The 26959-nt window shown below is 41.6% G+C and overlaps 1 protein-coding gene across 1 annotated transcript; it reads right to left on the bottom strand.

Moving 5' to 3' along the window:
• Positions 1–252: 252 nt before the first annotated feature.
• On the bottom strand, positions 253–26959 carry rassf8b (Ras association domain family member 8b). Its single transcript, XM_036577765.1, has 5 exons — positions 26740–26959; positions 16292–16463; positions 9483–10366; positions 6490–6619; positions 253–2796 (listed from the first exon to the last, which is right to left on the bottom strand). The coding sequence occupies exons 2-5, from the start codon at positions 16401–16403 to the stop codon at positions 2678–2680; spliced, it is 1245 nt and encodes a 414-aa protein (XP_036433658.1). The 5' UTR covers positions 16404–16463; positions 26740–26959; the 3' UTR covers positions 253–2677.

The raw sequence follows: 26959 nt of genomic DNA, 5'->3' as shown, positions 1-26959 counted from the left end.
AAGAAAAACAAGTATCTCCAACAGTAACTTTACAGGAGAGGGTAAAAACACTCTTTACTTTCAATGTAAGTTAATGGAAATATATTTTCTTCTAAGCAATTTTGGAGCATTTCTACTTCATTTTCGCCCTGCGATGGACTGGCGACCTGTCCAGGGTGTATCCTGCCTTCCGCCCAATGACAGCTGGGATAGGCTCCAGCACCCCACCGTGACCCAGAAGGATAAGCGGTTTAGATGATGTATGTATGTATTTCATTTTCACACAATGTAAAGGACGAAACTCAAATGATGTACAAAAGTAAAAATCGCAAAAATTGGAGATACGTGTATTTCTTTGGACAGCGACGATATATATTCACACCTTGACTGTGAAATACTGTGCGACAAACTAAGACAAAGTCATATGTCATATGTGAACATATGTAAAGCTCTGGACGTCACTGGTCAGGCACGTTTCTGGAAAATGAACCGAGCATCAATGCAGTGCAAGTCCACATGCTCACACATGCTCAAAGGTAGCATCACTACCAGATACTGTGTCTGTTTACCCAACACAAGCTCTATAAAATCAGCTCAGACTGATGATCACGATGAGCTGCACACAAGAGGAACCATCCAAACTCAAACCTGCCGCATCACGGACGCTGCACACTGACTGTGATTGAGCTCTAACTCAGCTATCGTTCTAATTTAGACCGACAGCTACTTAGACCTGCCTGAGTGGATTCATTCAGGACACAGCAGGAGACACAGCAGGAGACACAGCGGAGAACTGAGAAATGAATGGAATAATCAAACTAATCCAGATTTTCAGTCCAACACTTCACTCACAACAACTTCTCTCACATTCAGCAGCAACGATAATGCTATCAAAATAAGAGTCCTGTGTAATTCTACCGCAAAATGTAAGTCTATCTGATTTAATTGAATAACATATTATTATTATTTTTAGGAGTAGTAGTAGGGTGTATATGAGTGTATATATGAGTGTATATGTAATTTTATACAGTGGAAAAACATTTTTTCCCCTTCAATTTTACTTGGTGTAGGCCATCTGGCTTGTTGCTAGTGCCGGGCAATATGACAATATTTACTGTTATTGTGATAAATTACACCACAATATATCACAGAAAGCTTTTCTGAGCATATGGTGGATATCATTAGTACTTAACAAACACCCAACTGCACATTTGACTACAAAGAGAGCATAATTAGTCCTGATTAACTGGATTTAGTGCAGCACAGTGTGTGAAATGTTTAATACAAATATTTGGATATAGTTTTTATGTGGCACATCTTTGTCTATTCCAGCCTGAAAAATATCACAAAAAATGTGTATTGTGAAAACTTGAAGTATCGTGATACTGCCCAGCTCTACTAGTGCTTGAGTTTGAGACCCCTGCATTACATTATTCAGCTCAAACTTAGCATCATATATGTTATTATATAGTAAACTGTGTGAAAGTTTCACCACATAAAGCCAATATCTGAAGAGACCAGCAGTGACCCAAAGAAAGGCTACTTGAGAAAGAATGTAAATGGACTTTCAGGCCTCTGGACTGCATATAGACCTGATGGTGCAGATGGAAACAGGCTACGCCCACCTGGAAGCAAATAACAAAAGCAAGGGAAGCAAATATGGAGGTTCCACCACCTCAGTTTCTCCAGCACACGTCAAGAACCACCTTGAGAAAAAGTGTGCCAACCTCTGCAGGAGCTCATCAGCACTTTTACTCTGAGACGCCTCACACTTCCACTCCTATGATCATTTATTTGGGTTCTTTGGAACAAGCAAACATTTATTTTTGTTATTGAGACAACAACTAAAAGTTTGTGTTCCTCTCCTCCCTCAGTCACGACGACATGCTGCATCTCTCTTGTATACTGCATCAATATTATTGTTCTTGAAGCACCAGATAAACCAAGAAATCTAATAAAAGGACCCAATGAGGAGTTAAATTAGCAGCGATTGTATTTGAGGAAAGGGAATTCCTCTCACGCCTTTTGGACAGCAGACGTTTTGGCCAATAAAGTGCACACTTTCCCAAAGTTCAGACTGTTGTATCATATCTAATCGCGATCCAGCAGCAAAGAATCAAGACTTCATCTCAAACCAGAGTTCAGTACTGCGTGCAGTGCAGCACACAGTGACACATCCTCTTCAATCTCAGCACTAAAACCAGGCGAGGCGTCAAGACCGTCTTGAGAGGTGAATCCCAGCTGAGGAACATTCTAGAAATCAAACGCTGGCCTGTGGAAACTGTTTCACAGCAAAAAAAGGCTGGCAGGCAAAATCATGCAGTCCAGTTGGGCAGGCTGGGTTGAATAAAACTGACCACAAGGTGGCTCTGTTTCGTAGATGCTCGGAGGAACATCCTCCAAGGCAGGTGAACAGAAGGTTGAAGATACAGATCAATTATATTGGTATATTTTCCGTCCTGCATCTCTTTCATCCTGGATGTGACGTCGTCTATACGAGGAAAACACACCTCCAGATGGTTGTGATGAGCTAGAGAACCACAAGGAGCATTAAAGATCAGAACCCACGCAGAACGGAGTCCCGAGAGGATCTTCTTCGCATCAAACAACAGAGCTGTGACAGAACGAGAAGTGAGCGATTTGAGGTTAATGGCTTGAGATGCGGTGTCACTCATAGACGTCCACTGGCACTGGATGATCAGACGTAAATGCCCTCTGGGTTGAAGCTGGAGGTCAGCGGGCTCTGCAGGGCCCGGAAGGCGTTGGGGAGCGGGCGGGCCGACCCCAGGCGCTTCAGAGAGCTGGACTGCTCGGTCTCTGGAGGACAACAGAGCACAGAAGGTTTACATCATGCACGCTTGAGGTTTACAGCTCTACCTGTTTGACTTCACTGTGCTGTATGTATGTGTTCTCCACTACACTGCAAAACTCTAAGTGAAAACATTAAATGTAGTTAATATATCTAATATTTCTCATTATGAGACTGTTGTAAGAATATCAAAAGATTATAATAATAATTCCACATATTTCTATACATTTCTTACCTGTTTTAAGAAATTCTATCAGATCAATTTACTTATTTTGACAAATAATGAAGATTATTTTAAAGAAACAAAGTTAACAAGTAAAATAAAAATACACTTTTGTACTAAATAATATTACCTACAACAAGTAAAAATGTATAGAAATAAGTGAAATAATCTCATAATATTCTTACAACAGTCTCATAATGACGAATATTATATATATTAAGTGCATTTCATTTTTTTAATTGCCAAAATATAATTTTTTGCAGTGTAGGTGTGGGCAATATCTACTAATAATAATATAGGTAATTATATATATATAAATTGAACTGTTAAATTATCGATAATATCCACACACACACTGTTCTCTTAGCTCAGACCTTCTTTCTGTGCTATTCTGAGCTTATCCATCTTATTTCTTATGTGATCACTGTATTTCAAAATCATGGCTGAAATATCCAGAGTCATTTGTTACTGTGAAGCCAAGTAACGTCTGCTTTGCTTTACAGTAGAAAATGGTTCTATACAGAACCATGAACAGATCATTTTACTAAAGCTAAACAATCTTGCAACAATCTCAACATTAGAAATATTAGATTTACTAACTATATCTAAGATAACTGTAATTATTTTTTGCAGTGCGCGATCTTTAAACCTACTGTGTCTGTTTTCTCTGCTTTGTGGGATACGACAATTTCCAACCGCTGGTCAGAGAGGTCATTTTTAAAGACTGTACACTGTTCTGGAATATCAATGATTACTCGCCATATCCTTTTGTGCAGCTAAGCTCATGCAGATGTCAGCAGTTGTCCCCATTCTTCACAATAAGGGTCAGCAGGGAGCTTTTTTCCTGGACTAAACCGAACTGCACAGGCCCTGTGAGCGACTGTGGCCACACACAGAACACAGCAATGCACCCTGACGACTTATACACGGCAAAAAATGGTCTCTTATCAAGTAAAATTATCTTAAATATACTCAATAAATCTAATATTTCTCCCGTTGAGATTGTAATAAGATTGTTTAACTTATTTCTAGACATTTTTACTTGTTTTAAGTAATTTTATTTAGTAAAATGAGCAAAACTGGCAGATAATTTGTGCTTTAAATCAGCTAAATTATCTGCCAGTGTAGTGAGATCATTTTACTTAATAAAATGGCCTAAAACAAGTGAAAAATACCTAGAAATAAGTTCAACAATCTTACTACAATCTCAACAGGAGAAATATTAGATTTATTGAGTATATTTAAGATAATTTTACTTGATAAGATACAATTTTTTTGCAGTGCACAAACTACAAACAATGCTATATTTTCAAGTATATTTTAAATATCATCAATAAATCTAATATTTCTCCTGCTGCGATTGTTGCAAGTTTAAACTAAGATTATTTAACATATTTCTAGACATTTTGTGCTTGTTTTGAGTAATTTAAGTAAAATTATCTCACTAGATTAGCAGATAATTGTGCTTGTTGAAAGAAATGTGCTTGAAACCAGCTAAATGATCTGCCAGTACAGTGTACAGTGATCATTTTACTTGACAAAATTACCTAAAACAAGTGAAAATATCTAGAAATAAGAAAAATAATCCTATAATAAGTGCAAAACCACCTCAAAAAGGGAAATATTAGATATATCGACTAGATTTAAGATCATTTCACTTGACAAGACACCATTTTTTGCAGTGCAGCGTGTACTCGGCACCTCCTGTACTGGAACTGTTGATTCAAACCGTCAGACAAACGAGTCTTAACGTGCCTCGTCATGCACAATCCCCTGTCAAACAAGCCTTCTGGAGACAAGATACACCACTTCACACTAGTAACTCCCACCAATTTTCAATAATATGTTCAGGAAATGTATATCAGGATATTCAATCAACACTCAGAAAAGGTGTACTGAACATTCTGGATCAGAACTTGTGCTAGACGAGTAGGAGAACTGGACTATGGGTGGGAAAATGCAGCAGCACTGATTCTAACAAAAAGAACACAGAGAGCTCATATCACCCCGTTACACCCTGCACTGACCGCCTGGAGAGAGAGTTTAAAGCTCTGCTGCTGGTTTTTTAAGCTCTTAATGACCTTAAAGCTCCTGAATGTCTGTTTATGATCTCAGATCTGCAGATTCGGACCTGCTGTGGAGCTCAGTTCAGGTTTTATTAGACAGTCGAGCTCAGAGCTCACTTTTAATAAACATCTGAAAACGCAGCTCTTTAACTCAGAGCTTCAGTAAAACTCTACTCTGTTTATCTGTTTAATCTGATCTTATGTGATTTTAAATTAACACTCATAGTTTCTTCTGTCACTGTTAAGCTTTATCAGCTGTCTGTAAAGCACTGTGAGCAAAGTACTCTATAAATAAAGATATTTTCATTACTATCATTAATATAATATTATATTATCATTGTGACAAATTATGTCACAATACTCTTTTCTGAGCATATTGTGGATCATTACTTAAGTAACACATGATAACTGCACATTTCTTTCCAAAATAACCATAATTAGGCCTATTTAATTGGTTTTAGTGCAGCACAGTAAAACACTGAATAAAAATCATTTTAGTTGTAGGTTTTTTATTATTATCATTACATATCATTACAGTAATGACTATGTATTACCAGGCTGAAGTGGCACAAATCTGATTTTTTGCCCAAATGTGACTCAGATCTGATGTTTCAGAGCTGTGTGGACACAAATCTGATCTTTTCAAATCTGACCTGAGCCACTTTCGTATGTGGTCCTAAATCGGATACGTATCCGATTCGTGGCCATGCGACCTTAATGTGACGCTCAGATTGGAATTCATGTGCTTTTTTCCCACTGCACCATCATTCAGCGTTACCATGGCAACAGCGCCGAACAGACGTTAAAGCCTATAAACAGTGGAAAAGCAGCTCATCTCACCTTTTTCTCCTTCGTCTCGCTCTAATAATGAAGCTGAGAGCTGATCAGAGTTAATGATCTTCTCAGCGAAGCTCGTTCTGCTCGTTAGTTTGTGCTGCTGATGAACGTGATTCATTCACGTGACGTTACTGAGTAGGATGAGCTCATGAGGGTCATTTCAGGACGCCGGTTCACATTAATGACAGATTTAAATCACTTACCTAAACGAGTGTGAACCATCGTGTCAGAGAGATCGGATTTGAGCAAAAAATCTGATTTTTGAGGCTTGTAATGTGAACGTAGCTTGTATGTGGCACCACGGGTTCTCTTTTGTCTGTTCCAACTTCAGTAAATTAAATCTCAGTAAAACTAAATAACGTCATGCATATTGTGTACTATGAAAATGTCAAAGTATCATGATATAATATTTTTGCCATATCGTCGACCCCTGAACTGGACCATTCGCTTCATTTCTCTAGAGCAAACTACTCTGAGCTAAAAGGTCTTTTCCTTTTTTTACACCTTTATATCCTGTTTACTGTTAAAAACCCTCCAAAACAGGTTCTGCAGTCCCGTTAAAAACAGCCTTGCACCTCTGCTGGTCTCCTCTTCAGCAGGTTCTGCTGGTAGCACGGTGACTTTGGTGCCAGTCTGCTGGATAAACTGCTGAAGGTTCACCTGTCTCAGTTCCTTGGTTAACTGCTCCAGCTCCTGCTCTTTTTCCTGTGGGAAGAAAACCAATCAGACTCACATCACAAAACTACAATCCTCAAAAAAGTTAGGACAGTATGAAAAATGCTAATAAAAACAGAAAGCAGTAGTTTGTACATCAACTTTGACCTGTATTTAAATGAAAACAGTGCAAAGACAAGTTGCTTCTTGTTTTGGGTGATTCTGCTGAACTGGTTCAGAGTCAGAGCTGAAACACATTTTGGACTTTTAACTGATTTTGGACTTTAAAATCCTTTTGCTCTGAGTGACTCTAAACCTTAATGATGTTTATTTTATTAAAACTAATGATTGAACATTCCATTTTCTCACTACCAAAACAATCATAACTCTACCAAACTGTACCAAATGTGTCAGTAGTGTCTGTTTCAGTAGTGTCTGTTTCAGTAGTGACTGTTTCAGTAGTGACTGTTTCAGTAGTGACTGTCAGTAGTGTCTGTTTCAGTAGCGACTGTGTCAGTAGTGACTGTTTCAGTAGTGTCTGTTTCAGTAGTGACTGTTTCAGTAGGGACTGTGTCAGTAGTGTCTGTGTCAGTAGTGACCGTTTCAGTAGTGTCTGTTTCAGTAGTGGCTGTGTCAGTAGTGTCTGTTTCAGTAGTGTCTGTTTCAGTAGTGTCTGTTTCAGTAGTGACTGTGTCAGTAGTGTCTGTTTCAGTAGTGTCTGTCTCAGTAGTGACTGTGTCAGTAGTGTCTGTTTCAGTAGTGACTGTGTCAGTAGTGTGTTTCAGTAGTGTCTGTTTCAGTAGTGACTGTCTCAGTAGTAACTGTTTCAGTAGTGTCTGTTTCAGTAGTGACTGTGTCAGTAGTGTCTGTTTCAGTAGTGTCTGTTTCAGTAGTGACTGTGTCAGTAGTGTCTGTTTCAGTAGTGTCTGTTTCAGTAGTGACTGTGTCAGTAGAGTCTGTTTCAGTAGTGACTGTGTCAGTGGTGACCGTTTCAGTAGTGTCCGTTTCAGTAGTGACTGTTTCAGTAGTGTCTGTTTCAGTAGTGTCTGTTTCATTAGTGACTGTGTCGGTAGTGTCTGTTTCAGTAGTGACTGTTTCAGTAGTAACTGTGTCAGTAGTGACTGTTTCAGTGACAATTTTAGCTCATTTTGAGCTCAGAAACTCAGCAGTTCATGACCAGCAAACACAGCTTTGAACAGCTGTTCACACAGAAAATCATCATATTTATCATTAAAACACTAAAAAGTGCTGAACTGCAGAAAATATGACGATTCTTAATGTTCCACACTGATTTTCAGACTTTGGGACACATTTACTTCAAAACAATGGGATCTAACTGCTCACCATGTGGCCATGAGGGTCAGGGATGCAGCCTCACTTCCTGCTCTAAAATGCAGGGGCGTGGCTAAAATAAGGCTCCACCCAGAGATCGAAACTCAGCATTTTTCAATTAATAAAAAATAAACTCAGGATAAATCTAAATATTTCCATTTCCCTTTAAAAGAAGTTAACAATATCTTGTAAAAAGCAACACTGAAAAAAGTACAAATTTTTATATTTAGTATTATTTTCAGAAGTGTAAATTTAGAGGTTAGGGTTTGAGACAGACTCCAGTACACTATAGATGATGATTTTGTATATATTTAGCTTATTACTATTTCTATTCATGCCTTGGGTTTAAATAAATCACAGCACAATCCTTATAAATATCTAAGTCTGAATGCCTCATTTTTTTAAATAGCTTTTTTTTATGTGGTGCCGCAGAATCTGTTTACATACGTCAAACTCATTTCTTTCACAAAAGTGAGGAAAATCTGGTTTTCCATGATACAGACCCTTTAAATAAGTGTGCTCTTGCTACATGCTGTGATATGATTTGGCAAAATCCATCTCCATTTCATTAATCTGTCAGCTCTGCCCGGGCCTGGCCTCTTACATAATTCACTGCCTCCTCTCCTCTTCTCCACCCTTCTCTGCACTCCCAGCCACCACACCCTCCCGAAACCTCACTCCTTTCCACCTCAGCGTCAACATTCCTCCACTCCTCATGCGTATAAGAATGTTTTTCATGGTAAACTGGTCTTTTCAGCAGAGACATCATGCATATGAACAGCACAGAGTTGGTTTTCTTGGTTAATAAACCTAAAAGAGTAACACAAATATACATTACATCATCAAGGGCCACATATCCTATATTTTCTTCTATTTTATTTTTTTCCAGGGATCTACTTATAATATTTGTGCAATTTTTCTGTACCAAAAATCATTCATAATTCATTCCACATGGCCATTTTCCAGCCTCTCTTTATCCCTTAGAAATAAACAGGCTTTATCAGCTCCACTTACTATATAGGTGCACTTTGTAGTTCTACAGTTACAGACTGTAGTCCATCTGTTTCTCTGATACTTTGTTAGCCCCCTTTTACCCTGTTCTTCAGTGGTCAGGACCCCCATGGACCCTCACAGAGCAGGTACTATTTGGGTGGTGGATCATTCTCAGCACTGCAGTAACACTGACGTGGTGGTGGTGTGTTAGTGTGTGTTGCGCTGGTCTGAGTGGATCAGACACAGCAGTGCTGCTGGAGTTTTTAAACACTGTGTCCACTCACTGTCCACTCTATTAGACACTCCTACCTTGTCAGTCCACCTTGTGGATGTAAAGTCAGAGACGATAGCTCATCTGCTGCTGCACAGTTTGTGTTGGTCATCCTCTAGTCCTTCATCAGTGGTCACAGGACGCTGCCCACAGGACGCTGTGGGCTGGATATTTTTGGTTGGTGGACTATTCTCAGTCCAGCAGTGACACTGAGGTGTTTAAAAACTCCAGCAGCACTGCTGTGTCTGATCCCTGTAATACCTGGACAATTTAACGGTTAATTTAATTTTAACTTTAATGTTTAAAGTTATGGTTCACCTGTAGCCGGATGCTGGACTGTCCGAGAGAAAGCTCCACGGCTCTGCAGCTGCTCTCCAGCCTGGCTGCCTGCTGCACCTGCATCTCCAGCTCCGTCCTCACTTTCTCCATCCGTGCCCGCAGCTCCTCCTCGTCCGCCTGCCTGCTCTGCTGCAGCTCCTGCTGAAGCCGCTCGGCCTCCAGACACGCCTCCATGCACTGGATCTGCGCCAGGTACTCGGCCAGCCGCGCCTCGCACTCCTGCACGCGGTTGCGCAGCTCCTGCAGGCGCTCCCGCAGCTGCCGCTCGTTCTCCTGCTCTATCTGCAGCTCGCTCTCCCAGAACTCCTGCTCCTCCATCTCGGCCTCCATCCGGCGCACCTGCTGCTCCAGCTGCAGCAGCTCCTCCTCTTCCTCCTCCGTCAGGAGCTCCTCCCGCAGCTCCTGCTCGCAGCTCTGCAGACGCTGTTCCAGTGAGCGCAGCTTCTCCTTCTGCAGCTGCACCAGCTGGCCCAGCTCCTGCGCCACGGGGCCCGGCGTAGCACTGCGGGTCCGGCCCGGCTCTCGGCTCTTCCCGAAGATGTCCCGCAGGCCCTTGCCGCCGCCGGTGAAGGTCAGAGACTTGCGCTTGGGTTCGCGCCGCTTCAGGGAGCGGTCTGGGGCCGAGGGGCGGAGCTTGGCCAGAGGGGGCAGGCTTTGGCGGTACGGGCCGCGCTCGGGCCCAAGGGCGGAGGTTTCCGAGGTGGGTCGTTCGCACAGCGAGGGGCCGGTGCGCTGCAGCACCAGCTGCACATCGCTGGCGTACTGACCCCACTTATTCAGAGACACCACCGGGTTCTCGTGGGGGGCCAGGTACCTCTCCGTCTCGCGCCATTTCTCTATCAGCGTGTACCTCCCGGTGCGCCCTGCAACACAGAGCAAGACTTTCATTCCTTTTCATCAATAAATACAGAACATGGTGCTAAATTTAACCCAGAACAGTGGCAGCATTTTAACCCCGGGGGTCCACGACCTCGCCCACACGGCAAATTCATTTCTCTATCTTTGCACAGAAATCCAGTTCAAACACTTCCTGAATCTGTAGAGTCGCCCTTTCCATTCCATCTTATCACGAGATCATACGAGACTCACATCCGGAGTTATGAGCCTATGAAGAGGGGCTGAGATACACGTCATCTGCCTCTCACCGTGTGGAACTGGTGGATTCGTGTGTCCGTCTACATTCTGTGTGAAACTGACCAATGGACACTCAGGAAATCACTAAGTACTGACCATCACGCCGGAAACCCTTCATTCTTCATTCAGTCCACATCAGAGACTCATGTGAAACGGCGTGCAGAGAGTTTACAGCTGCTGAAGCTGCTGCAGCGGTTTTGGAAAGTAGTGATGAAGATAACGGAGCATTTAGATATGAAACATATGAGGATCATGATATATGAAGAGCCTTTAGAGGAGAGTTTAAGAAGAGATGAACAAATCGAGAAAAAAACTCAGACCCCAGAGAGTTATTAACCCATTCTTTGCGACAGGCTACGACATAATGCTCTAGAAATGTTCTAGAAAGTGGGCGTCACTTGCCGTCACTAGTAGTGGGATTAAATTCCTATTCCAGTATGGATTTTGTCATAACTATTATACCAGTCTGCCACAAATTAACACAGATATCGCAAACCGTTCCAGCGTTATCCCGTTTGGCTGAATGTCAAAGTCAGGGATGTTTCAAGTTATGAGGAGGGTCTTACTGCAGCACCATATGAGGACATCTCTGTGATGCAGACACAAGATTAGTAAGTGCTTTCAGTAAGTTTACTATTACATTAACAGTTTAGTACATCTTTAAAACTTGTGGAAAATAAGCACGTGGTTGCTCGATAGTCAACAATGCTCAATGTTCTCAGTTATATTGTGCAAGCTGGCAGCACCACGGTATCCCTGCTGAATAAAGACCATTAGAACCATTAGGATTGAAACCTATGATTAAAATATTTGCCTCCTAATGGGAATTGGCTTAATGGTTACCATCAGAGACCACTAGTTTCTGGTGAAGAATTAGAAATGTATCTGGAATCAGTCACTAGGTCACCTGTTAAACCATTAGGATCCTTCACATTATCAACCCATCAAGAAAAGCTGAAACACATTACAAACCCCCAAAAACCAACAGAGACTCTTAATCGTTTCTATTTTTTCATCAGGGACGTTAACATTATAATCCATTATTACACATTAATTCAAATAACGGTTGAGCAGATTGTATAACACTGCTGAAAACACTGCGAGACAGTACTCCATACAAATCATCAGAAGCTGTACATTCGCATATTTGTTTTTAAAGTGCTCAGTAAAAATATGTAGAAACAATATTCATGTAGAACGAGTAACGTCTTTACAAATACTGGCGTATTTTCACCATAGAGTCATATCCGCCAATGAGAGAAGCCATTCTGCGGACATAACGGCCAATGAAAGACAAGGGGGCGTTCCTGAGGTGTTCTTGTTTTACGGAAACGCCTTTCATTGCAGTTCAAAGCTATTTTAAGTTATAATGAAAACAAAGCACATCCTCCTGCTGTCTAGTCCACTGTATAAAGCAACGGCCAGTCTGGTGTTGGCATTAGTCTAATCAGAGCGACTGGGGTGGAACCCTCAAGGGTCCATCTCAGTACCTTTAGTCAGGGAACATAACTGAACCATAATCCACTGAAATGATATGTTCTAAGCTGTACTGACTCCACACACCCCGTCTCGTCTCCAGGCTTTTATTTTACTGTTCTGTTTAAAACATTCGGTTATGAAAAGGTACAAATACGAACTTTTCACCTGGAAACACTTATTTAAGGTTCACAATCAGACCTTAAAACCACTGTTGGAGCTTTGAGGGAACGTTTACACTGTTTGTACCTTGATGAACGAGAAACGTACCTGAACAGAACCTTTATTTCTAACAGTGTAACCTCAAATGTAGGTTTACTTAGGCATCGAAAATGGTTTTATTCGTATGTATGTATATGTGTATATACATACACCTGTCAGAAATCTGAATTATACCTTCATATAAATTAACGTCCCAGCGATGGACTGGCGACCTGTCCAGGGTGTATCCTGCCTTCCGCCCAATGACAGCTGGGATAGGCTCCAGCACCCCACCGCGACCCAGAAGGATAAGCGGTTTAGATGATGGATGGATGGATAAATTAACGTCACGTTAACTATCGTTGTAGGAACTTCAACGTTACAGGACAAAATCTGGAACTAACTGCTCCACCTCCAGCGTTTCTTCTGAAATTAAGGTGTTAATAGTGAGTTTGTGCTGCAGTAACAGCCTCTACTCTTCTGGAAAGCTTTACACCAGATGTTGAACATTGCTGTGAGGATCTGATTGAGCATTAGTGAGGTCAGGTACTGATGTTGGATGGTCAGTTCTGGATCACTCCAACTCATCGTATTGGATGGAGCTCCATCACTCCAGAGAACACAGTTCCACTGCTCCACAGCCCAATGCTGGGGGGCTTTATACCCCTCTAGCCCACGCTGGGCACTGGGCATGGTGACCTTAGGCTCATATGTAGCTGCTCCAGACTGTCTCATTCTACTGGTCAGTGCTTTTCTATGGAAATTATACAAACTGAACATCTGTGTCAGCAATGAAAGCCCCTTAAAGTAGCTGCCTGGATACTTTTGAACATTTAGTGTACAGTGAAGACACTGAGAATAAGACGGAGAAGACAAATGTCCAAATGTCCACAAGCATCAATGACTGGATTACTTCCAGCACTCTGCTCCGGTGAAGGAGTGACCAAGTGCCATTTCTTCCCACTGCTCGGTTAAAAGCAGTGCTGTGAGAGTTTGGGAGACAATACTGTACTTCACACGCTGTTCCAAAGACTACCCTCATAAAAACACCCGCACAAAGAGCGCTTGTTGCTAAGCGAAGAGTCATAACATGGGGTAAAGAACAGACACACAAAAGGGGGCTCCGCTACAGCGGGAGGTCAAACAGGAAACAAACGGTTCTGTGTTCAGCCTCTGATTTGGGTAAAATGTCATGGGCTCGCTCTCCACATACAGATTAAGATGTCTTACACTAAAGAGGGGTTTCCAAAGGAGGAGTCCCACCGATGGGAATGTTTAGCATGAAAGTGAGCTCAGTTTTCTTTTACAATGCCAAAAAATTAGAAAAGCTTTACTTGTACAACAACAAAACATGCAAAATCTTTCAAATATTCAAAAATACTTTACTGGAAAAGATTTTAGATACATTAGAAAGTAGGGGTGGGCAAAATAATGATACACCAATCAGGTATAACATTCTGACCACCTCCTCGTTTCTACGCTCATTGTCCATTTTATCAGCTCCACTTACTATATAGGTGCACTTTGTAGTTCTACAGTTACAGACTGTAGTCCATCTGTTTCTCTGATACTTTGTTAGCCCCCTTTTACCCTGTTCTTCAGTGGTCAGGACCCCCATGGACCCTCACAGAGCAGGTACTATTTGGGTGGTGGATCATTCTCAGCACTGCAGTAACACTGACGTGGTGGTGGTGTGTTAGTGTGTGTTGCGCTGGTCTGAGTGGATCAGACACAGCAGTGCTGCTGGAGTTTTTAAACACCTCAGTGTCGCTGCTGGACTGAGAACCAAAAACATCCAGCCAACAGTGACCTGTGGGCAGCGTCCTGTGACCACTGATGAAGGACTAGAGGATGACTAACACAAACTGTGCAGCAGCAGATGAGCTATCGTCCCTGACTTTACATCTACAAGGTGGACTGACAAGGTAGGAGTGTCTAATAGAGTGGACAGTGAGTGGACACAGTGTTTACAAACAAGGCAGTGGTCATAATGTTATGCCTGATCGGTATATTTATTGTTACTGTGATAAACTGTGGAATACACCTTTCTGAGCATATCGTGAACATCATCAGTACATGAGGAATGATAAACTGCATGCTTTATTACAAACAGAGCATAATTACTTTTGCTTAACTGGATTTTGTGCAGTGAAGTCACTGTATTCACAGTTTTTAAACTCATAGATTTAAATACGACCTAATATAGCTTCTTGTCAAAGCTTTATAAAAGCACAGAAAAAAATTAAATACTGTGATACATCATGAAAACGTCAAGTGTCAAGTATAATTTTTGCCATGCTGCACAAAGACTTCATAAAACAAACTGTGCCAGAAAAACACATAAATGTGAGCGTCAGTCAGACTCTGTTTCTTACTGTAAGAAAGCAGTAGGAGAATATTAAATATGCATTATCGTTATGCAAACTGACAACTAATCACTGCTGATTCAGTGAGAATGTACACTATATGGTCAAAAGTTTGTGGACACCCCTTGTAAATACTGAGTTCAGGTATTTCAGCCAAACCCACTGAAGACAGGCGTATAAAGTCAAGCACATAGCCGTGCAGTCTCCATAGACAAACACTGGCAGTAGAGGGTCGTACTGAAGAGCTCAGTGACTTAAATGTGGCACTGTCATAGGATGCCACCTCTGCATTTTGTGGCAGTTTCTCTGGAGAGATGAATCAGCTTCTCTATCTGTCAGTCTGATGATGAATCTGGGTTTGGTGGATGTCAGGAGAACGTTACCTACCGGACTGCAGAGCCAAAAGTACAGTTTGGTGGAGGAGGGATGATGGGCGGGGCTGTTTTTCAGAGTTTGGGCTCTCAGTTCCAGTGAAGGGTGATGTTGATGCTGCAGCACAAAGACATTTTACACAGTTATCTGCTTCCAGCTTTGTGTCAGCAGTTTGGGGAAGAGCCTTTCCTGTTCCAGCATGGCTGAGCCCCTGAGCACAAAGCAGCTCCATAAAGACAGGGAGTGACCAGTTTGGTGTGGAGGAACTCCAGTGGCCCTCACAGAGCCCTGACCTCAACCCGACTGAACACCTTTGGGATGAACTAGAAGGGAGATTGTGAGCCAGACCCTCTCGTCCAACATCAGTGTCTGACCTCACAAATGCTCTTTTGACTGAATGGACACAAATTCCCACAGACTCTCTCCAACATCTTGTAGAAAGCTTCCCAGAAGAGTGGAGGCTGTTACAACCGCAAAGGGGACCAACTCCATATTAATGCCCATGGATTTTAAATGGGACGTGCAACAAGCTCATTTAACTGTGATCATATTTATGGTCATATATTGTAGTTTTTAATCAAATAATGAAATAATTGAGTCTAATCAGTTAATTGTGACAATTTGCCACTGTCTCTGCCACTGAGTGCAGGCAGCTTTGTTGTTTGTGCACAGAAAGACAAATAGACAGAATCAGGAGAAAGAGGCAGGAAGCAGAAGAGAGTCTCCTGATAATAACACATCCATCACTCCCCACCCCAAACTCAGACCAGGACAAATGGTCTCGCTGAGCCTCTGACTGAATGGAGCTCTGATCTGCCTGAGCAGTGGAGAGGAGCAACCCTGAGGAGCTTGTGCTTGTTCGTCTACTGGAACTTCTCAGGGAGATCAGCATTCGACATGTATTCATGAACCGAAAAGCCTAAAATCTCGAGAGAGGGACGAGCAGCACCAACAGAGGCTAAGTGAAGAGCTAAAGAGCTGAAGTGATAAAGGGCTGAGAAGTCTGGCTGCAGCTTAAGCCACTGAAAAGTGGCCAGCATAGCTTTGGTTATGTGGTTTTGTTTGCTTTGTGTTTACTGGGTGTGTGAATAAAATACGGCTCCTGCAGGTGTTTCTCCTGCCTGCAGTGTCCTCCTTGAGCCTGGGGTAGCACATGCCCTGCTACAGCGAGTTTCTCAGAACTTTCACAGTGCTTTGTGTCTGTAAGTGCACTCTGATCAAGTAAATAAAGTGTCTCACCTATGGCCTGGGCCAGGGCGATCACAACCTCCTGACATGTGGTGACCTCAGTGACCCCGCAGACAATGCGCTGCACTCCGTCCACCCACACCTTCAGCTCCATGCCTCTCATCTGGGTGTCGTCATTCTTCCTGTCCACGTAGACTTATTAACATGTTTCACGCCTAATACTCTGAAAAACAAACAAACCAAACAAACACATAAGAGATACTGCAGAGTGTCACACTGTGACTTGAATGCTGGCTTGTTGTAGGTGTGTTAGCTGAGGGTTAGCATATTAGCTTGTGCCCTCAGCATTATACTGGGGCAGTTAAAAGCACAGCCTTTTTCAGATATTGGTTTTTATAAAGCTAAATGCTCTGACAAAATGAAAATAGAAGGCAGATTAGCTTAAGGCAACATTTTCAGTGGTGTAAACAGAGAGATTCAGAGTGGTTCAGATGTCTTTACAGTGGTGGTGATAGGAACCAGGGGTCGCCATGACTACAACACAAATATAGACATTTTATTTACTATCCAGAACCACCAGTGAACCTACATGAGTCTTCTGAGGTTTTGATGATGGAAAAATTGTGATAAATCTGAAATAATAAGTTTTCTTTGTGGACTATTTTGCCTCACAGCGCCCTGCATGTATCCCTCCACCATGAATGGAGTTTAAGTTCTCAAAACTATCATAAAACAGTGTCTCAGTCATCAGGCAGTGAATTCATAACCATTTCATGTAGTAATTTCTGTGAGGGAGCTTTTAGAGGTGGACGTCTGGTTCCTATCACCACCACTGTGGACAGTTCTGACTCTGACGTTTCACACCAAACCACTCTGAACCACTCTGTTTACATCTCAACCACTTAATTACGCAGAAATTTGGAGTTCTCCTTTAAGAATGCGTCCTTGGCAATGCAATCATGTTCAGGCACTCATGTCTAGCTGTAGCAAAGTATATGATATAGTGGTGGGCAATATGGGAAAAAATTGCATCACCATACTTCAAAACGTTTTCACAATATTTAGTTTTTCTAAGATTTAAACTTAAAACAATCAGAATAGAACCTGTAGTGCCACATATTAAAATTATTACAATAACAATGCAACTAAAATGACTTTTGGTCAATGTTTTACAAACTGGGCCGCACTAAATCCAATTAAACTCGCTCACAGTTAAACATATAGTTAGTCAGTGTTTTTTAAGTACTGCGATTTGCTCAGAAAAGCAGTGACATCATTTATCACAATAGCAATAAAACATCATCATACTGCGAACCCCTAATATGATATACTTATTAGATCTTAAACACGAGCAAAACTGTCGCACATTGAAGCCCTTCACTAAACTGCCAGCCTCCCTGACGTTGTGTGGCGTAACATAAGGAACAGGTGGACAGTGGTTCCGGTATTTGAATACTGGCTCCCGAATGATTAACCGAGCACTCGAGTACTCGAGCACACACGTATGCTTTACTGCACAGAGTCAGACAAATAAAACTCGTTACTGTGACTTACAGGCTGAGAGGCCAAGCCTGATTTGTGGCTCAGGCAGTGAGACTCTGGAGTCACACGCTGTGTTAAGTTACCCTTTCAAACTGCTGACAGAAGCGCAGAGCTATCATTACAGGCAGACGCTGCATTCGCCATCACTGCGGCCTCCAATAAGAGATGCAATTAAATGTGATCTAGTTATTATTACAGCGTCAAGTTAAACAAAGACCGCGCCACAAAGATTACGCAATCACTGTGGTCACCGTCAAACAGAACCGAGTGCGCTCTCCTCTGCAGTTCCCAACTCTGCATTCATCTGTTTTCGATTGTTGCCTCGTTGTTATTTCTGAAGCTGACGCTCCTTTGACATCGATTTTATGTAACTTTTTTCAGTGTTTTCGATTAGTTTGGTTAGTTTGTCAGCTGACCCCTCTCATCCTGGACATCACCTCTTCCAGCTTCTTCCCTCCGGTAGAAGATACAGGACCACCAAAACCAGCACGGCCGAATATGCTAACAGGTTTTTCCCAGAGCTGTAGCTCATTAACCACAGTGGACACTCATACTTTACACTTAAACTGACCATCAAACCTCCTCACTCCTCTGTAACGGAATGCTTAACTACACTACAGTACAAATGTTAATTTCATACAAACGTTCATATCATTCTGTAATATTCTCTGTATAATAGCACTGTATTATACCACTCAGGCCCACATATGTAGAGATATGTATTACTAGCTACGTTCTTCCAGGTGGTCACTTCTGAATGTAGGTGGGTTTTGACAGATCTGGCAAAAACTGCATTTTCTTGTTATCAGTGGTGGACAGTAACGAAGTAAATGTAATTCGTTGCTGTACTTAAGTAGTTTTTCCTGTATCTGTACTTTACTGAGGTTTTTCCATTTTGGGTGACTTTTTACTTTCACTCCACTACATTTCAAAGTCAAATATCTCACTTTTTACTCCACTACATTATGAGAAATCTGTCGTTCCTTTTGGTTTATGTGTGTATAAAAACATGTCAAAATGTAAGAAGCGCAAAGTAAGAACACCAATCAGGGCCTATTCCTACCTAAATGATGAACCAACCTAACTTTGTGTAAACAGACCACAATATAGAAATATGTACTCATATGCAGTTGAGACTGACGTGTCTTTTTTCTGAATTTATACAAACACATTTCATTTTATAGTAAATTAGTTTTGTCTAGTTTATGTTTATGAACAGAGACCTACAGATGCAGTTTAGTAAAGGAAACTCATTTGTGAATCTGAGTTTAAAGTTTTTATTAAACTTAAACTTGTAACTAAGTTCAAATAAATCTTAAACTGAAACTTTGCTTGTTTGTAAAAAGTGATTTCAGAGCCACTCAGTTCTACCTGATGGAAACTGTTTGCCTTCAGTGTTTTGTGCTTATGATAATTTTAATAGACATCAGCGTCACTAATTAATGACCTTCTATTAAAAGGCTGGTTTACCAAGAGAGACACTGGAGTATTTTCACCTAAAATGAGTTAATGAGGCGAGTCTTGTTATAAAAATGATAATAGGTCATCAGAGTCATAATTAATCTTTTAGTACTTTTACTTTTGATACTTAAGTACGTTTGAAGGCAAATCCTTTTGTACTTTTACTCCAGTGGAGGTCTAAAGGGAGGAACTTCTACTTTTACTGGAGTAATATTTTACCTTGGGTATCTCTACTTTAACTCAAGTACATGGTTTGTGTACTTCGTCCACCACTGCTTATTATGCACCTTGGATATGGAATAATCTGCAGAAAGATCTATAACTAGACATATTTACATCTTGTATATCATGTTGTATATGTATTTTATGTCATACATGTATTAATATGTTGTGAGTCTGTATGGCCGCTATCTTGGCCAGGCCAGACTGTCTGATCTCAATGGTACTACCTGGTAAAATAAAGGATAAATTAATGAATAATTATCTGCATATGTACAGATATTCACACTTGTCTTTAGCTCTATTCACACTGGCCTCATCTATTGTACTTTTTTATTAGATTTGTCTCTTAGTTTAATACTTGTTATCAGTCTGTGTTTGTCTAGTCTGTTCAGTGTGTTATATGTGATACATGTGTGACACACCAAGACAAACTCCTTGTATGTGTAACATAATAAAGTCATTCTGATTCTAATTCTGATGTGACTGGACTCATTTTTAAAAAGACAACATATATTTGAGATTCTGTCGAAAAAGCTGCAAATCAGATTTGAATCAGACTGTTATCTGCAGAGGAAAGTATTACAGAGGAAATAGGAAAGTCTGATTCTTTTAAAATCCATTTTCCTCCTTTCAGTCGTGACCAATTCCCCAAACGCAGCAGAGCAATTCAGTGTGATATGATGACGACAGCACCACCGAAACATGAGGGTGAGCGCCAGCACACGCCTGCTCCTCTGGGTAATACAGAGCCGCAGAACAGAGAGGAACCTCACTGTCCTCCTCCCTCGCTGAGAACATGGCCCACTGCCTCCTCAAAGAGCTCCAGCACGGAAAGTAAACAGCACAGCTGAGATTCAAACCTGACCTTTTTACTTAAGGCTCCCTGGGCCTCGAGCTTTTCAGTGGTTTAACTGATATTCAACACTTTAACTCTTAGCAGCTGCAGTTCTCACACATGATAACACGTATATTACGAAATTTAATATTATATATTTCTACAAAACAGCTATTTGATTAAAGAAATCTATTGACAACACCCAGCATTAATGCTTGCGTAACTGCTCAGGGCCAGTAAAACAAAAGTGGGGACAGTGGCATTTTGAAAATCACCTGTCCGGTCAGGCAATCTAACATTCAGTAATGGGGCAGTTTTGACTTCTATATGTTTGTGTTTGTATAATTTGAAAATTCTTGTGTAAAAATTTCATAAACAGCCCAAAATTACTTGGAAAAAAGTCTTGTTACATTACTTTCCATTTCAAGTTTTTTTGGTCTCCTATAAAGTTCAGACAGCAATGATTATATATATATATATATATATATATATATATATATATATATATATATATATAGGATCTTCACGAAATGGGTTTCTATGGCTGAGCAGCTGCACACAAGCCTAAGATCAAAATGCGCAATGCCAAGCATCGACTGGAGTGGAGTAAAGCGCCGCTACTGGACTCTGGAGCAGTGGAAACGTATTCTGTGGAGTGACGAATCACACATCTATATCGGTCAGTCTGATGGACAAGTCTGGGTTTGGTGAATGCCAGGAGAACGTTACCTGCCTGACTGCACTGTGCCAGCTGTAGAGTTTGGTGGAGGAGGGATGATGATATGGGGTTATTTTTCAGGGGTTGGTCTAGAACCCTTAGTTCCAGTGAAGGGAAATCTTAATGCTTTGTGGGAACAGTTTGGGGGAGAACCTTTCCTGTTCCAGCCTGACTGAGCCCCAGTGCACAAAGCAGCTCCATAAAGGCCTGACTGGGTGAGTTTGGTGTGGGAGAACTTGACTGGCCCTCACAGAGCCCTGACCTCAACCCCATCAAACACCTTTGGGATGCAAAGAGGGATCAACTCCATATTAATGCCTACGGATTTAGAATGGGATTCATAATAGCTCATGTAGGTATGATGTGCAGGAGCCCCAATACTTTTGTCCATATAGTGTACACACACACACACACACACACACACACACACACTCACACACACAATGTTAACTGCACAAATGTAACCATTTCGCCATGCAAAGAACCCTTTAAGCATGCAAATGGTTCTACATATAACTAATGGCTGTAAACAGAACCATTTCCTTTGATAAAGAACCCTTGAAGAACCATTGTTTTTAAGAGTGCAGGAAAGCAAAGTGTTGCGCAGTTTCTTAAATATTCGCTGATATGTGAAACGGAGTGCAGAGCAATATGTGTTTTATTAGGTGATAATTCTTGGAAGTGAAATGAATCATCTGAACCGGCTGAATCGTCTGAATTGGCTGAGCTGGTGGTTATTCTGAAGCTGCTTCCAGCTGGCAGCGCTAACAGCTGTGTGAGGAGCTCAGAGAGCGCTATGATGATGGAGCTGGACCTGAGACAGTAAGGAGAAGGCGAGTTAGTGTGAAGGAGAACAGAAAGAGACAGCGGCGCTCCACCAATGAGCCAATTCTAAATGAGGGTGAGTCAGTACATTCGATGCCGTTCTAGCAGAGATACGTCAGCTTCTTATTCATGGTTCTGAGAAGAGCACGTCTCCATGTTGGTAGGTGAGCTGTAACTCTGGCTGTGCTCTGATGGAGCTCGTCTCATCAGCTTTACTGCAGATACAGCCATGAAGACTGAGGCAAAAGAGCAACACAGACCAGAAAGACCACGAAAACATGACGCTTCGAATACAGTCTCCAGAAAACACTACGAGAAGATTAGTTAGATTGGTGGATCTGTATAACCTGCATTTCTCCAGAGTTCAGAACATTCCAATCCATGGGATTTTACCAAAGCCAAAAAAAGTGGCTACCAAAACTGCCAAAGCTCCTGATTAGTAAACTCATATATATGTATATGTATATATATACACACACACACACATACACATATACTCCAAAACCAAATGTTATCAGTGGTGACAGGTCTGGACTGCAGGTAGGTCAGTTTAGCACCTGGACTCTTTTAATACAGAGCAATGCTGTTGTAATACATACAGAATGTGGTTTGACATTGTCTTGTTGAAATAATAAAGGCCTTCCCTGAAAAAGACGTCGTCTGGATGGCAGCATATGTTGCCAAAACATGTATATATCATACAGCATTAATGGTGCCTTCACAGATGTGCACGTCACCCAGGCCATGTGCCCTAATGCCCCCTTATACCATCATGAATACTGGCTTTTGAACTGTGCACTGATAACAAGCTGAGTGGTCTTTAGCCCGGAGGACACAGTGTCCATGATTTCCAAAAAGAGCTCGGGCCCAGAGAAGGTGGCAGTGTTTCTGGATCCTTTTTATATTTGTTTTTTTATTTGCGTTTTAGAGTTTTAACTTGCATTTGTAAATTCAGCGACAAACTGTTTTCACAGACAGTGTTTTTTCAGAAAATGGGCATATATTGTTCAAAAACAATACAATTTCTCAGTTTCAAAATTTGATATGTTGTCTTTATACTATTTTCAATTAAACATAGGGTTTAAACGATTTGCACATCCTTGCATTTTGTTTTTATTCATATTTTGCACAGAGTCCCAACTTTTTTGGAAATTGAATGTATATATATATCACCAGCTTTTCCATTCCACCAAGTTGAAAGCTGAAAGTATAGGTGAAATGTGTCTAAGTTTCAAAGCACTTAATGACCAAAGGGATAAAGTGAGGTCATTTTTGTTTTGGCTATTCAGAAATGGGGCATTTTACTGAAAATAACAGTAACGGGGCTCCTAACAACCACCTGGAAGACCTGGTAGACACCAAAACAGCCCCATCAGATAAACAGCACTTAAAGCTTTCATCTCTGAGAGAGAGGAGAAAATCAAGCTGCTTCAGATCTGAAAACATCCACAGGTGTTTCTGTCCATCCTTCCACTGTGAGAAGACGACTCAGCGCTGTGGGTCTGAAAGGATGTGTAGCTGATCAAGAAGAACCTCACTGAGAAAAGGAGACGGACACATCAAACAAAGAAGCTGAACAATGGACTGACCACCCCAGAGTCCAGACCTCAACACCACTGAATGTGTTTGATTACTTCAGAAAATCATCAACCAGCTTCTAAGACTGAACTGTGGAGGTGTGTCTGCAGATTCTTTGAGGAGCTGAAAGTGAGTCACCTGAACAGAATGGAAGCTGGAATAAAGGTAGAGAGACTCACTGAACACTCAGATTTAAATGTGTTTTCTGTTTTTTTCCAGAAGCTGAACGTGGATGAAGGTGGTCTCTGACTTTTGCATGGTGCTGTGTGCTGGAAGAACAGCATGTCTGTGGGTTTTGTGGAGCTGGAATGTGGGCAGTAATTAAAATGAGCATTTCTGAGACTAAATGAAACCAAGCTGAGTCAGTGTCCGTAGCTGAGGTGTTAATTACACCGTTATAAGAGATTAGAGGTTTGGACCAAGACCAAACTCTTCGGAGACGTTAAAGGAATGAATGACAAGATTTTCCGGTTTGATAAATGGGGGAACGTCGGTTCAGGGAAAAGGAGGATCCTCAACAGCAAAGGCTTCAGACAGCAACTCAATAGAAGCCTGATTTAAACATTTTAGTACTTATAATTATCTGGGCAGTAACAGGTGAGGTCAGCGGAACCAGAGAGTGAAGTAACGGCCTTTTTTTGGAACCACAGAGGACATGAAGGTAGAACATAAACAAACACAAGACCACAGAGGTCAGCAGCTAAGTTTTAAACTTAGATTTACTGACCACAAGCACCCAAAACACGTTTAAAGGGTCTAGAAACCAAGCAAACGACTTAGCGCTAGGCTACGCATCAGCACAGTCACCATGACAACATGGCCAAACCTCCAAACAATCCACCTACATGGTTCTTCAAAGGTTCTTTAGTAAAGAAAATGGTTCTATATAGAACCATGAAAACTCAAAGAACCCTCTTTTGATGGAAAATAGGTTACTTATGGTTCTATATGGTCCTATATAGAACCTTTTTGAATATAGCACCAAAAAGGGTTCTTCTATTGTTACAGGCCTGACATCATAACAACAGAAGAACCCTTTTTGGTGCTATATAAAACCAAAAAGGTTCTATCTATCACCAACATAGGTTACTTATGGTTCTATATAGAATTCTCCATCAATCTGAAGAACCATTTAATGACGCAAAGAATCATTTAATCATACAAAAGGTTCTTTGAGTGTTCATGGTACTACATAGAACCATTTTCTTTACTAGAGGACCCTTGAAGAACCATCTTTTTAAGTGTGTAGAACCTTTTTGAAAATGGTTATATATAGATGGTGCCAAAAAGGGTTCTGATGTCAAGCTTGTAACAATAGAAGAACCCGTTTGGTGCTATATACAACCCTGTTCGAACAGGTTCTATGTGGAACCATCTACAGCACATTCTCCCTCAATCTGAAGAACAATTTCACGATGCAAAGAACCCTTTAATCATACAAAGGTTTCCTTGAGTGTTCATGGCTCTATACAGAACCATTTTCTTTATTAAAGAACCCTTGAAAAACCATCTTTTTTAAGAGTGTGGAACCTTTTTGTAAATGGTTCTATATAGATATTACCAAACTTGTAACAACAGCATAACCCTTTGTGGTGCTATAGAACCATCTACAACACATCTCCTATTAATCTGAAGAACCATTTCACCATGCAAAGGACGATTTAAGCATGAACTCATAGTTCTATATTGTTCTACACTGCCTTTACTAAAGAACCCTGAAGAACCCTCTCTGTAAAGTGTGTAATGTTAGATAAAATTCTACTACTTTTACAGTTTAGGTGTAAAAGACGTTCCACTCACTTGGTATTTGGATCTGAGCGAACAGGAGGGGTGTTTGGTGACTCTGGAAGGTTTCTGTGGGTTCTTATCGCACGGCTGTGAACGTTTACTCAGGCAAAACTAACGTTCCTTCAGACTAACTGTTAGAACTCCAGGCTACAGTTTCAGGCCTGCACTCCTCACGACTGTCTACGGCCCTAAAATACAACCTGCCAGCCTAAAAACTCTGCCACGGCCTCTAACACTGCATTCTGCTGTGGTTCGTGGCTTTTATAGCTTTTACGGCTTTTACAGCTGCGTGTGTGTGGACTGCTGCTGACCCCAACTCCTTAAAGGGGAACTCCACCAATTTTTCAAAAATTCTCCACAATTGAATGGTTGAGATGTAAACAGAGTCGTTCAGAGCGGTTCGGTGTGAAACGCTCCGTTCTAGAGAAACTTACTGAGTCCGAATTTTTCAAAAAGGTTCTATGTAGAACCATCTACGACACATCCTCCATCAATCTGAAGAACCATTTCATGATGCAAAGAACGCTTTAATCATGCAAAGGTTTCCTTGAGTGTTCATGGCTCTATACAGAACCATTTTCTTTACTAAAGAACCCTTGAAGAGTGTAGAGCCTTTTTGAATACGGTTCTATATACATGGCGCCAAAAAGGGTTCCGATGTCAAGGTTGTAACAATATCAGAACCTTTTTGGTGCTATATAAAACCATTTTCAAAAAGGTTCTATATAGAACCATCTACAGCACATTGTCCATCAATCTGAAGAACCCTGTCATGATGCAAAGAACCACTTAATCATGCAAAGATTGCTGCTGACCCCAACTCCTTAAAGGGGAACTTTTTCAAAAATTCTCCACAATTAAATGGTTAGGATGTAAACAGAGTCGTTCAGAGTGGTTTGGTGTGAAACGCTCTGTTCTAGATAAACTTACAGAGTCAGAACTGTTCACAGTGGTGGTGATAGGAACCAGACGTCCACCTCTAAAAGCTCCCTCACAGAAAGTTCCTACAGTAAACGGTTATGAATTCACTGCCTGATGACTGAGACACTGTTTTATGATAGTTTTGAGAACTTAAACTCCATTCATGGTGGAGGGATACATGCAGGGCGCTGTGAGGCAAAATAGTCCCCAAAGAAAACTTATTATTCCATATTTTCCACTATTTTCCATCATCAACATTCCATATAAACTCAGAAGACTCGTGTAGGTTCACTGGTGGTTCTGGATAGTAAATAAAATGTCTATATCTGTGTTGTAGTCATGGCGACCCCTGGTTCCTATCACCACCACTGTAAAGACATCTGAACCATTTCACACCAAACCACCCTGAATCTCAAACACTGAGCTGTGCAGAAATTCTGGTGGAATTCCCCTTTAAAGGGCACGGCTTGCTCCATCCGCAGTAGTGGCGAAGGAAGGTGCCCCCCCTCCCCGAAAGGTGAAACCGTTCCCCCCGCATGCCGGACTCCTTCTCCCGTTTCGGCCGGACACACTGCGACGTTAGCCCGAGCACCGTGACCGCGCCGTTACCTGCTGTGTCCGCCGAGCTGCTCTCCGCTCTCGGTCGGTCAGTCAGCGCCGCTCGCTCCGCAGCTCAGATCAGCTCCATGTTTGTTGTTTTTGTCCCGTTCAGAACTCAGAGCGCTGAAACTCGCCGAGCTCCGCGCGCAGCCGGCAGCGGCCGTTCAGCGGAAAACGCCGAGCTGTTTGGAGGGTCCAGCCGCAGTCCGGCTCGGTCCGGCTCAGCCTG

Source organism: Colossoma macropomum, unplaced genomic scaffold (assembly GCF_904425465.1).
Source record: "Colossoma macropomum unplaced genomic scaffold, Colossoma_macropomum, whole genome shotgun sequence".
Classification (NCBI taxonomy): Eukaryota; Metazoa; Chordata; class Actinopteri; order Characiformes; family Serrasalmidae; genus Colossoma; species Colossoma macropomum.
Note: the sequence above shows the minus strand (reverse complement) of the source record. Positions and strands in the feature narration are given on the sequence as shown.